This window comes from Vespa mandarinia, chromosome 1 (assembly GCF_050613455.1).
Source record: "Vespa mandarinia isolate Hongniang chromosome 1, ASM5061345v1, whole genome shotgun sequence".
Classification (NCBI taxonomy): Eukaryota; Metazoa; Arthropoda; class Insecta; order Hymenoptera; family Vespidae; genus Vespa; species Vespa mandarinia.
The window spans coordinates 2,435,001-2,450,000 of record NC_140810.1 but is presented as its reverse complement, the minus strand read 5'-3'; the positions used below and the strand labels follow the sequence as shown (position 1 = coordinate 2,450,000).

The 15,000-nt window shown below is 27.3% G+C and overlaps 1 protein-coding gene across 2 annotated transcripts in view; it reads right to left on the bottom strand.

Annotated features, from left to right (window-relative positions):
• Gprk2 (G protein-coupled receptor kinase 2) overlaps nucleotides 1-15,000 on the bottom strand; it is a 22,309-nt gene that overhangs the window by 4,872 nt on the left and 2,437 nt on the right. For both annotated transcript variants that reach the window (XR_014981970.1, XM_035876197.2), the window contains exons 2-6: nucleotides 4,630-4,725; nucleotides 2,194-2,551; nucleotides 992-1,898; nucleotides 579-716; nucleotides 107-235 (exon numbers count right to left, since the gene is read on the bottom strand). Coding sequence is in view for 1 of the 2 variants with exons in the window: in XM_035876197.2 (XP_035732090.1) it covers nucleotides 107-235; nucleotides 579-716; nucleotides 992-1,898; nucleotides 2,194-2,551; nucleotides 4,630-4,725 (1,628 nt within the window). In the remaining variant the exon portion in view is untranslated. The remainder of the gene's footprint in view (nucleotides 1-106; nucleotides 236-578; nucleotides 717-991; nucleotides 1,899-2,193; nucleotides 2,552-4,629; nucleotides 4,726-15,000) is intronic.

Below are 15,000 nucleotides of genomic sequence, written 5' to 3'. Positions count from 1 at the left end.
AAATGTGATTGGGATTTATATATGGAAATTCAATGAACCAACCATTATTATTATTATTATTATTATTATTATTATTATTATTATTATTATTATTCGACGTATGTACCTTTCTACGGAATGGAAAACAGCCTCTGTTCTCGTTGCTCTGCGGTAGATAATTTATCAATAAGTCTGGAGTAGGCGTGTTGTTAGGACCTAGCACATTGAGTTCCTTAAAACACTCAGTCTCTATCATCTATAAGAATAAGAAAAACAGAATTTCCTTATAATAAAGAGTTTTGGTCATTCCCTTATGACCAATGAATACCGACATGAATGATCTTTATGACGTGTCGTCACTTAAATATACGAGAGTCAAAGGTTTGGCATTTTTATTGGTAAAGGTCAAAGGTAATCAACCATATAAGTCTCTTCTTTGGCACAAACACTTTGTTTTAGTAGTCAGTCACGATATCATGAAAATATTATAGAATGGGATTTGTGTGTCGAGTATGTTTGAATTGTTTTTTTTTTATTCTTCTGTTTTTTTTTTTTTTTTTTTTTTTTTTTTTTTTTTTTTTTTCTATAAGACTGCTTACCTCGTTTTGCCAAGGAATGGATACGCTTCCCGTGTTAAATTTACTGTAAAAGGTGTCGTCCGTGGCATCGAGATTAACACCTTTCACCGTTGAGAATTGCTCGATGTCTAGGACGTCTTTAGCGTAGACAGCGTGAGGCTGAAATAGGATGACTTTTCTTTTTTATTAAGAACATTAATTTAGATTAGGTCAAAAAATATCGATAGATTTATTTATTATACATAAAAATTGAATCGTAAAAATGTAAATTTAATCGACTTGATTAAATCAAATTAATATAATGAGGAATATTAAAAATGAAAAGGTGTAGATGATATAAGAATAGAGAGAGAGAGAGGGGGGGGAGGAGGAGAAAGAGAGAGAGAGAGACAAAGAGAGAAAGAGAAAGACAATCTATCACGACACCTACTCACATCCGGCACAAATGGCGGTTCCCACATACCAGCCTCGACCCTCTTCCAGTTTAAGCACTGAAAGAAACTATGAAGTTTGACCTCCTTCGCCCCATGCCTGCCGCACTTGCAGCCCAATCTGTTTTTCGGACTTTTCTTGAGTAACTGCTGACAAAGGCTCTTAGCTTCCTCGGTGAATTTGGTGGAATACCTTTCTTGATCTTCTTTAACTCTTCTGTCAACTTCCTCGCGTTTAACCTTTTCTTTTCTTGCTCTGAATGGAGCTTGACCCTCGATCATTTCGTAAAGAAGACAACCGAAACTGAACCAATCAGGTGAAAATGTATATTTCTCGTTGTCTATCACTTCGGGTGCCATATAACCAACAGTTCCAACTCTACCGCGTACCATATCACCCTCGGTAATCTCTACAGCTAGGCCAAGATCAGATATCCTAACATGGCCATGATCATCGAGTAATATATTCTCTGGTTTACAATCCCTATAAACAATACCTTGAAGATGCAAATGTTCCAAACCGCATACCACCTCAGCAGCATAAAATCTAGCCCTGTTAATATCGAAACCAGGCTCACCGCCCATATTGTAAATGTGAAACTTCAAATCGCCCCCATTCATAATCGTCAAAACAAGACAGAGGGCATCCTTAGTCTCATATGCATAGGCTAACGAAACAACGAACTTAGAATTGATCTTCTGTAGTATATTCTTTTCAATCAGTACCATAGCCTCTCCCTTTCTCTTCTTTATCCTCTTCTTCTCGAGTTTCTTACAGGCATACATCTTACCGGTCGCTCTGACCTGGCAGGCACATACCTCACCGAAACCACCTTTACCAAGGACTCTATACATACGGAACGTCTTGTAGGTTACCGGTTGAGCCTCCAACCATTTCCATTGGAGATATCTGAAAGACATAGAGATAATTTAGATCCGACCTCGCGTGTCTTACCCTGGCATCTATTCTAAAGGTTACAATTATTACAACCAATGTTTATATATTATAATCGATAATAATTTTTTTCTTCTTTTCCTTTTTTCTTTTTTGTTTCTTTTCTTTTTTTTTCCTTTTTTTTTTTTTTAACTTTTTATTTTTTTCTTTTTTCTTTTTTTCCGAAACGAGCATAAAAAAGATTTATTGGTCAACGAGATAAGAATAATTTTGTTTTCAAGGGAATCAAGTCAAAAGTTTTACTTTGTACCTGTAAAAATAGAAACTGGTTTGAAAGGCCGAGAATGGTTCGCCAGCGAGAAAATTTTTCACAGTTTGTGCGATCTCGACGAACAATTCTTTTTCACCGGAGGTTAATCTCTGCTCGCATTGTAATATCAACGAATCGTTCAATATATCAACAATTTCGGAGCCTTCGCGTTTCAGGTACTGTTCGAACAAATCCTTAGCTAATTCCATACGATTTTCATCCATCTCGATCTCGTATTTTTCAATTGCATCCAGGAAAAGATTGTATTGATGATAGGCCGGTTTCTTGTCCTGGCAAAATTGCCTGAAGAGAAGCCTTCCGATTGGTTGCTGATCCACGACATACCCGTACCTAATGTCTGATAAAAGGAACAAAAAAAAAAAAAGGAAGAAAAAAAAATAGGAAAAGAAAGAAAAAAAAAAAGAAAAAAAATGAAAAAAAAAAGAAAAAGAAAGAAAGAAAGAAAGAAAATTTTATCATTCATTTATTAACCCTTAAAATGCATATTATGAAATAATAATAATGATAATAATAATAATAATAATAATAATAATAGATTTATGTATTGTGGATGGCTTTATCAATAATCCCATTAAAACTACTTCGTTTGATAGTACGACGTAACAATTATGCGAGTTTCTCTGAGGTTAATAATTTCAATGTAAACAATCATTGCAATTTCGTATTCGACTTCGCTCGAGAGAAATTTATGGGGAAGGACAACGCCAATGTAAACGAGCTTTTCCACGCGTGAAATACATACTCCCGTAAAGAGAGAGAGAAAGAGAAGAGTAGATACTAATTACACATCTAACTATATATATGTAATGTGTGTATATGCTTTTGTGGATATATATATATATATATATATGTATCTATATATATATGTGTGTATACTTTTGTACATGTATATGTACATGTATATAAGTATACATATTATGTATATAAGTACATATATATATATTAAGAGGATGACAAAAGTAGAACGCGAGATTATTCGACATGGTCATAACAAATATTTATATGGAAAATAGGAATAAAAACATTCCAACTCATTTGGATAATGTGATTAAATTTTATCGATGTTCGTGGTTCAGATAAATCGAACTAAACGAAACACGAGTTATTTCTTTTTTTCTTTTTTCATTATATTTGAAAATATTATAATTTTTATTTATTTTTTTTTTTTTTTGAGGCTTGGGAATAAAATTATAGTGGATATAAATAAGAAATATGTGTGATAATTATTATGTCGAGAAATATTTTTGATATTTCCAAATTTTCTTTATATATATATATATATATATATATATATATATATATATATATAAATTCTTTTAAAAATAAAATTATATAATCGATATAAACGAACAAATATTTGTTATATTTGACAACGTTTACTAAAATTTTACAAATAAAATTACAATCGTTATAATAAATATAATAAATATACCGAGTAAATATTTGTTAATACTTAAAAATATATAAAATCAATCAATATTATAATTAATATTTCTACGACCATATACAAATATTAAAAAAAAAAAATATCTATTTCTCAAGATACACTATCATTAATCTTATTTTCATTTTTAAATAAATAATAATTTGAATGATCCTTTACAAGGTACGGGGTTTCGGTAAGATTCAATAATCTCGGGCGAGGTCAACGAAGGGTCACACGTTGATTAACCACGAGAAGCATCGATGAAAGAGGGGAACCATCGCTCTGGAGGAATATTTTATCATCAAACGTAAAGAGGAGAGAAAGAGAGAAAGAGAGAGAGAGAGAGAGAGAGAGAGAGAGATACACGATGTGTCCTACTTTGACGAAATGAAAGTTCCTACTGTTGGACACGTTAGAAAAAACTCGTGAATTGTTAAGCCATAATAACTGATATGTTGATCTCTATCTGTCGAATTAGCATAAAATATGTATCTCAAAATAAATGAGATATCTCTATAGACATAATTTTTATATAGAACTTTATACAGATTTGTTTTAATCAAAGGAGATAAATATTTTTCGAAAAAGTGCATGAGTGCCGTACGACAATCTTATCTATCCGTCGAATTAGCATAATATAAGTTTTCCCGACAAAAAAAAAAAAAAAAAAAAAAAAAAAAGAAAAACAAAAGAAAAGAAAAGAAAAAACGAGACATCTGTACGCACGCAAATTTTATACGAGAATTTTTTGTTGTTGTCTTCGTTGAATCAAAAAAGATAAAAATTTGTTGAAAAAGCGGATATTAATATATTTGACATAACTATTTATTACTTGTCAAATTAAGATAAAATATGTCTCTCGAAGAAATGAGACATCTCGTATACGCGACAGTTTTACATAGAATTTTCTACGAATTTCTTTTCTTTTTCTTCATATTTAAAAAGATAAAAATTTATTGAAAAAAAATGAATGGAACCATTTGACATACCCAATTTATCTTTTAGGCCGATGCATTGGGAAATATGTGGAAACTGAAGTATCTTCCGCCATTTCTTACTCTTTCCTTTGTTGCTGTCACCACCGCCTAAAAAAGAAAGAAAGACAGAGACAGAAAGGGAGATATACATTTATATATTAAAAATAAAACGATTAAAAAAGATACATAAATAAAAATAAAAATTATAAAATACTCTCGATTTCGAGAATCAAATTATTAGCCAAATATTTTTGATTTATTCGAATATTCGAAATAAGAGATCTTGAATTATTTCCAAAAAAAAAAAAAAAGAAAAAGAAATAAAATAAATAAAAAAAAAGAAAAGAAAAGAAAAAAAAGGTTGCAAGATCTCATAAAACTCGCAGTCAGAAAATATTTACAATTTATTCGAACATACAAATGAACATCGACGTATGCATGCACGTATAGTTCGGTCTTATATCGAACGTTATAATAATCTATAACTATAATAATCGACAAACTAATCGGAATACATGGTATCGACGTTGGTCGAACGATGGCGGTGGTTGAGGCGTGCCACCGGGTCTCATCTGGGAAGGCCGTAATTACTAGTTTCGTAATTAGCACAAAGTGGAAATAACGTTGGGTTTAATATGACGTCCGATAAATGGACTCAACTATTAATATGTATACCGTACAAAGCCGTACATTTTACAATCTTTCTCTTTTAATAATAATAGTATTTCGTAAATTCCCCTTCTTCCTTTTTTTTTTTTAACCTTCTTTTGTGTCTAGTATAATCGGATTAATGAAATCGCTTTTTCTCATTCGTCGTATTTTTTTTTACCTTTTTTTTTCCTTTTTTTTTTCTTTTTTTAATTTTATTTTATTCTTCTAAACGACACGCGATTATAGGCTTACACGAGACGTTCGATATTGAATTTTTTCTTCGGGTTTATTTAATATTTTTTAACAGATTTTATTCTTCATTCTTCTTCCTCTCTATTGTTGTATAATAATTTTATTTTTAATTTTTCAACTTGAAATGAAAAATAAAACGAGAGATGCCAGGCGAATAATCGTTTGGATATTTATGTTTATTTCTCCCCCTCCCCACTCCCTTCATTTCTCTTTATAAATTTTTACAAGAATTTCAATCAAACAACAATGAAAGAAAAGCTCGTAATATAATACTTGATTTAAAGAACATTTTTTTTATCTCTACTTTTATATGAATAAAAAAAAAAAATCTGAATGAAAACAAAAAAAGAAATAGTAAACTAAATTGTCAACAATTGTTTTTAATTTATATTAATTATATTCTTTTACATTTAATTATATTAGAACAACGATGAAACGAAGCTCGTAATCCAATATTCGATAAAGTAACTGATCAAAGTTCCTCTTTGAAAAGCACTATCTCATCAAAATGAATATATGAAGGCTTTCTAAATCATTTAACTTTTTGGATATACATCACAAGCGGTATTACGTTTTATACATAATATAATTTGAATTCAAAGTACTAAGGTGAATTATAAAAATCGATTAAACTTTTAAGAGATCTCTTAGGCCAATTACAACTTTACATTGTAAAATTATAAGCTATGACTTTGTAAAGCGACTAATAGTAATCCCCCCCCCAAAAAAAAAAATATCTATAAAAAGAATAATTGATCTTTAATATCTTAGGATTCAAATCTTAGTTCTTTGGATCTTTTGGCCCACCCTATATCTTTCACATGATTCGTTATAGAAATTATAAAAAAATTGATGACGTATTCTCCTATGACTCTGAGATCATACCAACGCATATAACTTTCTATATATTATGTGACCAATGTTCGTTCATCTATCTTTGTAATTAATCTAAATGACCGAGTAAAACTATAAAATAACTAAGTTCTTATTAGATAAATTCAGAAAATGAATCTAGATTGTATTGCGAATATTCTATTCCGAAAAATTTCTAATCGATATGTGATTATAATAAATTAATAATAATAATAACAATAACAACAGTAATAATAATTATAGTAATAACCAACAATAATAATTTATAAATATAGAAATTGTAATATATATATTTGCATTCCTTATTTCTAAGAATAGATATATGATTATAATAAATTAATAATAATAATAACAATAACAACAATAATAATAATTATAGTAATAACCAACAATAATAATTTATAAATATAGAAATTGTAATATATATATTTGCATTCCTTATTTCTAAGAATTTCTAATCCAAATATATATATATATATATATATATATATATATATATATATATTCTATATAATTTTGAAAAATATAAAATTTGATTAAAAAAAAAAAAAAAAAAAAAAAAAAAGGAAAATTGAAATCATTGAAAAAGATTTCACAATGCAATTTGAATTATCCATCAAAGCCATTCGATTCGTGCGTATAAAACTTTCATATTCGTAAAATATCTGGATATATATAACTTAACTGGTTTTCGATTTCAAATTGAACACGTTCTATAGAAATCGCATTGATGACGTTGAAAGATTTTATCGATACGTGTGTATGTGTATGTGTATTAAATCCAAGCGAAATAACTAACATAAATAGATAGAGAAATACACATACACACATATCACATATATACACACATATATTATACCTATATACACATAGATATGTTGTTATCGAACAAGAATCTCGATTTTCTTGGCTATCTTTTGAAGATTTTCTCGATATCGATACTCCTTCAAGAAGAAAAACGAAGAAAAAGTAAAAGACTCTAAGAAATAAAATGAGAGAGGGAGAGGAAAAGAAAAAGAGAATAAGAAATTGAGAGAAACAAAGAGAGAGAGAGAGAGAGAGAGAGCGAGAGAAGAAGTTGAAGTTAAATTTAAAGGTAAAACTTGAAAGATGTAAATCAAACGTTCGTTCAATTTCTCGAAACATTTATCACTTTTGTCTCGTGCTAGACACCAATTAGTAATGAAATTGCCATTTCTTGTAATAAAAGACATTATTTTCTCTCTCTCTCTCTTTTTCCCCTCTCTGTCACTTTATTCTTTACATGTTTTTTATTATTTTCATTTTTTATTTATTTATTTAGTTATTTTTTTTTTTTTCAGTAAAAATGTGATAAGAAAATAAGGAAAAGGTGGATAAAATTGAAAAGAAGAGAAAATAGAAATTGGATTCTGCGATATTATATAAAATGAATAATAAGAAAGCCAAAGACATAATTTATTTCTATCTTTCCCTATTTCATACACAGAGAGAGAGAGAGAGAGAGAGAGGGGGGGGAGGAGGTAGAGAGAGAGAGAAAGAGAGAGAGAATATTTCTCAATATTATATTCGAAAATTTCCTTTGACTCATTTTTATCGTTCTAATGTTAAACATTTTTTCCAGCTTTTCTGTAGCAAACGAAATGCGAAGAAAAGTGTTCGCTCTACGTCATACATATAACCATGTAGTAGCGCGTTAGATGCGCGTGTATATATGTGTATAGTGTATGTGTATATATAAATTTCATTTAAACTTTTCTCTATTTCGTTTCCCTACGCTCGTTCATTTTTCCTCTCTCGCAAGTAGTATATCTTCCTCGCTCGAGCGACGTGTCTCGTTCGATTCATTTTAAATGCGACACGAGACGTACCCAAAGAGACATTTATTTCTTTCTTTCTTTCCTTCCTTCCTTTCTTTCTTTATTTTTTTCTTTCTTTCTTTCTTTCTTTCTTTCTTTCTTTCTTTCTTGTGGAACCGACAGAACGGCGACCACGACGTTTATTGAATTTTTAGTTCTTTCCATCTTTCTTTCTTTCTTTCTTTCTTTCTTTCTATCTCTCTTTTTGTTTCTTCCTTCCCTTCTTTCTTTCTTTTTTTTTTCTTCCTTTTTTTCCCCTTTTTATTTACTTTTTTTATTTACTCTTTTTATTTACCCTACGTTCCTCTTTCCTTCGCTCTTTTGTTCATCATTAAATCGAACGTAAAATTTACTATGAATAAATCGATTGATTGATTTCAATTAGATTTGGATACAAAATAATCCAAAAAATAAAATCAATATTAATTACGTACAACGGAATAGATTGAATTTATTCGATAATGACGAAAATTATGGTTAAATTTATAATATGATATTTGATATGACATTAAGTATGACTATAATGAACAACATATTTTTTATATGCAACTTAATATAATATAGTATATCGATATAATGATACTTTTAATACAATTTTCGTATGATACATACAGTATCATTATAGTGGGGAATACGTTTATATAACGAGACAATATGATTACTATGTTCAACGTGATTATATAAAAATAAGTATATAATATCGAATAGTATGTATCGATGTAAATTCTCCAAAAAAAAAAAAAAGAAATAAAAAATAAAAAAATTGTACTACTTAATACAGGATTAATATAATAAATGACTATATTATTACTCGCTTGTATTTTTCTTTTCTTGTCTTTTTTTTTTTTATTTTTTTTTTTTAGATATGATCTATGAACAAAAGAAAATAATAAAAGGAAAAAAAAAGAGAGAAGAAAAAAAGAAATTTATCGATCCGACACTTAAATTTTTGCCCAAGACTCTTGCCCTCCTTTTGAAGAAATAAGAAGGACGCGCAAAAAATAAAAATAAAAATAAATAAAGAACTAAAAAGAAAATAAATTTAAAGGAGAAATAATAATATAATAATAGTTATGCGCTAAAAATAGAAGTAAGGAAAAAAATCTGATGGAAGAGAGAGAGAGAGAGAGAAAGAAAGAGAAAAAAGAAAGGAAGAAAAAGAAGGAAAAAGTAAATAAAAAGAAAATAAATAAGTAAATAAATAAACAAATAAAAAAGAAATTTGGAAATGCAATCCTTTTTTTTTCTTTCTTTTTTCCTTTTTGTCGAAATTGGAGAAAGAAATGTGAAATTTCAAGGATTGAAATCATTTCACCCTCCACCCCTTCTCTCTCTCTCTCTCTCTCTCTCTCTCTCTTCCTCGCTTCTACCTCATCTCGACTAAGACGATAATGATTTTCACGGAAATGAAAACTATTCATTGTATGTATGCATGTATGTATGTATGTATGTATATATATATATATATATACATATGTAATTATATATGTAATTCGTACATATGTACTGGTGGCTTGTGATGATGAATGATTAATTCGTTCGGGACACGCCAGAACTTGTTTTTTCTCTCGTTCAAACATTCCGTTCATCTTCCGCGTAATTGCACGCGAGATACTATGTACACATATGTACGTATGTAATATGTACTTATGTATGCATAGGGTGGGTCAAAAGTTCCTAATTGAGTCAAAAGTTTCCTCGATGGTATTAAAGACAAATTAAACATTTATTTTATCAGTGTTTATCTTTGAATTTTTTATATATATATATATATATATATATATATATATATACACATATATATGTATACGTATATAAACGTTATCGTTTATTAAAATAAATTTATACTAATTATAAGAAAATTTCTTATAACGTTAATATATATTTATCAAGTATAAAAATATAGTTTTTTTTTTATATTTTTATTAGATCTTCTTTTTTCTTCTTTTGATTTTTCTTTTCTTTTTCTTTTTTTTTTTTTTTTACAGACCAATCTTTCTTTCTTTCTTTTCTCTTAAGATCATAAGCTCAATTGCAAGTCTTAATAACGTCTCCAGAATGAGTAATTGATTTTTGAGATTCAATTAGGAACTTTTGATTCACCCTATATATATATATATATATATATATATGTTTGTATGTATATATGTATACAATTAGCAAATGCAATCGTAAAAACTGAGAAAATTGAAAAGAAACTTTTTCCGATTTTCTTCTTGTGAAACTTTTATATTAATGAGAAACAATGATAGATAGATAGATAAAAAGAAGAAAAAATTTAAATGGTCATTAATATTTAAATGATAAATTAAAAGAACATAACGATAAATAAATCGATATAATTTATATACAAAGTTAATCCACAAAAACATGAAATAATTGAAGGATTTAATTTAATTATAAATAAATCATACTTTTTAATGATGTATATTATTTTTATCATCATATTTAAAATCAATCGTCTTGGAATATATCTATATAGAATGGGATTATAAATGAAGTTTAAACAAAAAAAATCAAAACTCTTTTTTATAACGTTGCGACGGAATGTATATATATGTAGACTCGCTGACTCGACGAGTTTACGTTCGCAAAAAAATATCATTTAAAGGTAGTTCTTTTTAAAAAGAATCCGGATAATGATGTGAACAAATTTTTTATCTTTTCTAAATGCCATCTAAATATATTTTTTTCATTGTAATAATGTAAATACAGATATATTCATCCAACGTTTAAATAATAAAAAATTTAATTGGACAAACCAATATATACGAAATATAATTTATAAATATAATTATATATAAATAGTTATTATTTAAATATCTGATATATCAGATACAATAGGATAGAATATATACAATAGCATAAAGAAGATATATATGATTAAGATAAAATAGAATGTAGAATATATTATATATATATATATATATATATATATATATATATATATATATATGTATGAATAAATGAAACATTGAAAATGATTTGTAAACAATATTAGAAACTAATTCGAAATTGGTATAATAATTTCTATCAAACTTCGAATTGAAGAACTCTATGTCAATTTAAATTTGGAATTGGACAACTTTTTGCCAACGATGTTAACGACGTCAACGATGACGACAATGACGACGAAGTTGACGACGTCAACAAGAAATAAGGTTTGCTAGCGAAAGGAATAATTAACTTGTTACTTGAATGGCTCCGCGTTCTTACATAATTTACAAGCGGTTCATAATACGGTTCTCGGTTGAGCTTCACTCTCGTATTTATACAGTTTACCAAGGCAATGTGATTACAAGGCCATTGACGTCGTTGGGAGCATCTCACGCAAACCCATTTACCTACTTTTCCTTAACACGCGAATTTCTTGTTTTTTTTCTTTTTCTTTTTTTTCTTTTTTTTTTTTTTCAACAAGCTAACTTCAGATCTTAATTGTCATTGTGTGCTTTATTTTTATTTATTTATTTTTTTTTTTTATTAATCGTCGTTGGCCATGAAAAAAATCATTGACCCATTAAAATCCATATAGAATATTAGTTACGAATAATTGAATATTATTACCAACAATGTTAGGACTCTTCATTTCTTTCTTTCTTTCTTTTTTTTGTTTTTTTTTTTTTTCTTGTCAATCGTTCTTCATTGCAAAAAAATTATTATTGGTTGATAAAAATTGATAAAATATAATAGGTATATAAAGTACGGCGTTACTGTGTAAAATGTTAGAATTTATGTATTTTTTTCTTGTTTCTTTTTTTTTTTTTTTTTTTTTTTTCATAATCTCCTTTCTCATTCTTTTGGTTAGAAATAAATTTGCATATCTACCGGATAAATTTTATTGGAGTAACGAGTCCAAGGAATGTGATATCTCTTTAACCTTTTAGAATGAACTTTTAGCTCGAAAGATAATGCGAAACGTTAAATATTACAATGGCATGAGATACACCGACGATCGGTCTAACATGATTTCTTTCTTTTATAATGCTAAAGTAAACTTCGGACATTAATTCTTAGAATAGAAATGTATGAAAATTTTAGTTTTCCTTTTATCTTTTTTTTTTCTTCTTCTTTTTTTATTTATTTATTTTTTTTTTTTTTTTTTTTTTTTAAAGAAGACCTCTTTATTAGGAAAGTTAAGTTTCTTTTTCAATTTTCATACGTTTAAATTATACGATATCGAAAAGAGTCTCATAGAGATGAAATTTTCACGGTCTAAAAGTCATTAAAAATTTTTTAATTAACGAAGTAATAACAATGGAAACGTTCCGATTAAACAAAAAAGAAAAGAAATAATGTGCATTTTTTCAACAACTTTCATAATTCATATACGTTGATTATTCGATACAGAAGAAAACTTCTATGAGATTAAATTTTCATGTAATTTCGATTTGATTTCTCTCGAAATATCGGACATTAACATTAGAGATGTTTCACTTCAAAAAGATTAAATTTCTTTGAGATGAAATATCATCGATCATACGTTGTAGAAATTTCAAAGTTATTAAATTTCCTATTTATATTCCGATCAAAAAAAAAAAAGAGAAGAAAAAAAAAAAGAAGAAGAAAAAATGATCGAATTTCTTTAACATACATATATATATATATATATATCTTTTTTTTTTAAATTACATAAATTACCCTTATTAATTAATTATAGAAATAAATCTCAACAATATTAAATTCGTCGATGTATTATATATATATATATATATATATATATATATATATATATATTTCGAATTCGTTCTTTCATCTAAACTCTTTGGTACTTGAAAGTTATTTTCAGCATACCTTTCATAACTCTCTACTAGCATTTAGTTCGAAAGGGACACTCCAGCCTCCCGTTAGAGAGTTTTACGATCGTGACGAGGAAATAGATTACGAAGGTTCTTTTTGAAAACGTTGTTTTCATAACTAATGCAATCTCAATATGTCAGAGAAAGAAAGAAAGAAAGAAAGAAAGAAAGAAAGAAAGAAAGAAAGAGAAATAGAGATAGAAAGAGAGAGAGAAAGAGAAAGAGATACATACATATATATATATATATTTCTGTGGCATTTTCTTAGTATGGCTCTTACACTCTACGATGCTTTGAAATGGCAAATACTTGGTTCTTTGTGAGTGAAAGATTCCTCACATTCGTTTCATAAAACGTTTTAATTGTAAGATAAAACTAAAAGGTATCCAGCATCGCTATCTTTTACACGGTAATCTCTCACACCTCGAAATAAGTACATTTTCTTGTTCTCACGCTAATAATAAATTATAAAATGTTCGATCTTTATCATCGATTATTAATGACAGTCTTAAATAATAATAATAATAATAATAATAATAATAATAATAATAATAATAATAATAATAATAATAATAATAATAATAATAATAATAATAATAATAATAATAATAATTTAATCTTGATAAATATTTAAAGGATATTTATTTATAACGAAGAAAATAATTTTATTATTTAAATAATTTCTTTTTCATATTATTTTAATCTTCATGAATAACAAATAAAAATATTTAATCATTATCATCGACTACAGAATAACAGTGTCAAATAATAATAATAATAATAATGAGCAAGATGATAAAAAAAAATATTTAAAGAATATTTATTTAAACGAAAGAAAAGAATTTTGTATGAACTAATATAATCGTAATAAATTAATGATCGAGCCTAAAGAAAATATTTATTTAAACGGAGCAAAGAACTTCGAAAGAATTCTCTTTTAATTCTAAATATATATATATATATATATATATACATATACATATAGCCATATAATATCGTTCATAAAATTGTTCCTTAAAGGCATAATTTCTTTCTTTTTCTTTTTTTTTTTTTCTTTTTTATCTTTTATCAAACGCCACCATCTTTACTTTCCTCCTTTATTTCCTACTTTTTCACTACTTCTACACTTCAACTTATAAAATAGTTTTCAACTTCTTTACTCTTTTACAACCTCTTGCCTCTTTTATCCTTGGAAGGTTAAATTTCCAAGTCGAAGTTATTCCCAAAGGACATTCTGTCATGCTATTACCTACTCGAATACTCGAATTCTCGTGACAACGGACCATAGGGCAAAGTTTTCGTACAGTTAGGTATTTAAATATAAATATCTAAAAGGAAAATGAAGCAACACGTTGCAAGTTCTAAACTTTTTCTATTTGTCAGATTTAGAGGGACAAATAGAAAGAGAGAGAGAGAGAGAGAGAGAGAGAGAGAGAGAGAGAGAGAGAGAGAGAGAGACAAAAAGAGAAAGAAAGAGAGAGAAAGTCTTATTATACTTTGTTGTATTCCCTAAACTAATAATACTGATAATTAAAATATTAAGTATTTAAAAAAAAAAAAAAGAGATATTTTAATACTCTATAACATTATGTAATACACATACAAGCACACGTGCATGCACTTTCAAGTGTTACGATATTAATTATATTATGTAATCATATTTATTAATTAATATAACAAGTATATCCTTTATATGTATTATATATATACATATACATTAGGATATGAGCCGTGCTATATAAATTTATAAATTACATAATTCTTTCTTTTTTTTTTTTTTTTTTTTCTAATGCGAAGAAAAATTATTAATTTGACAGCATGATTTATTCTCTTTCCATTTTCTTTTTTTTTACATACTATATATATATATATATATATATGTATATATCTTTCGTTTTTCATTTTTAAGGAAATTACATGCGTGAAAGGAAATGCAAGAGACGTATCAATTCGTAGAAGATTGACTCAACGAT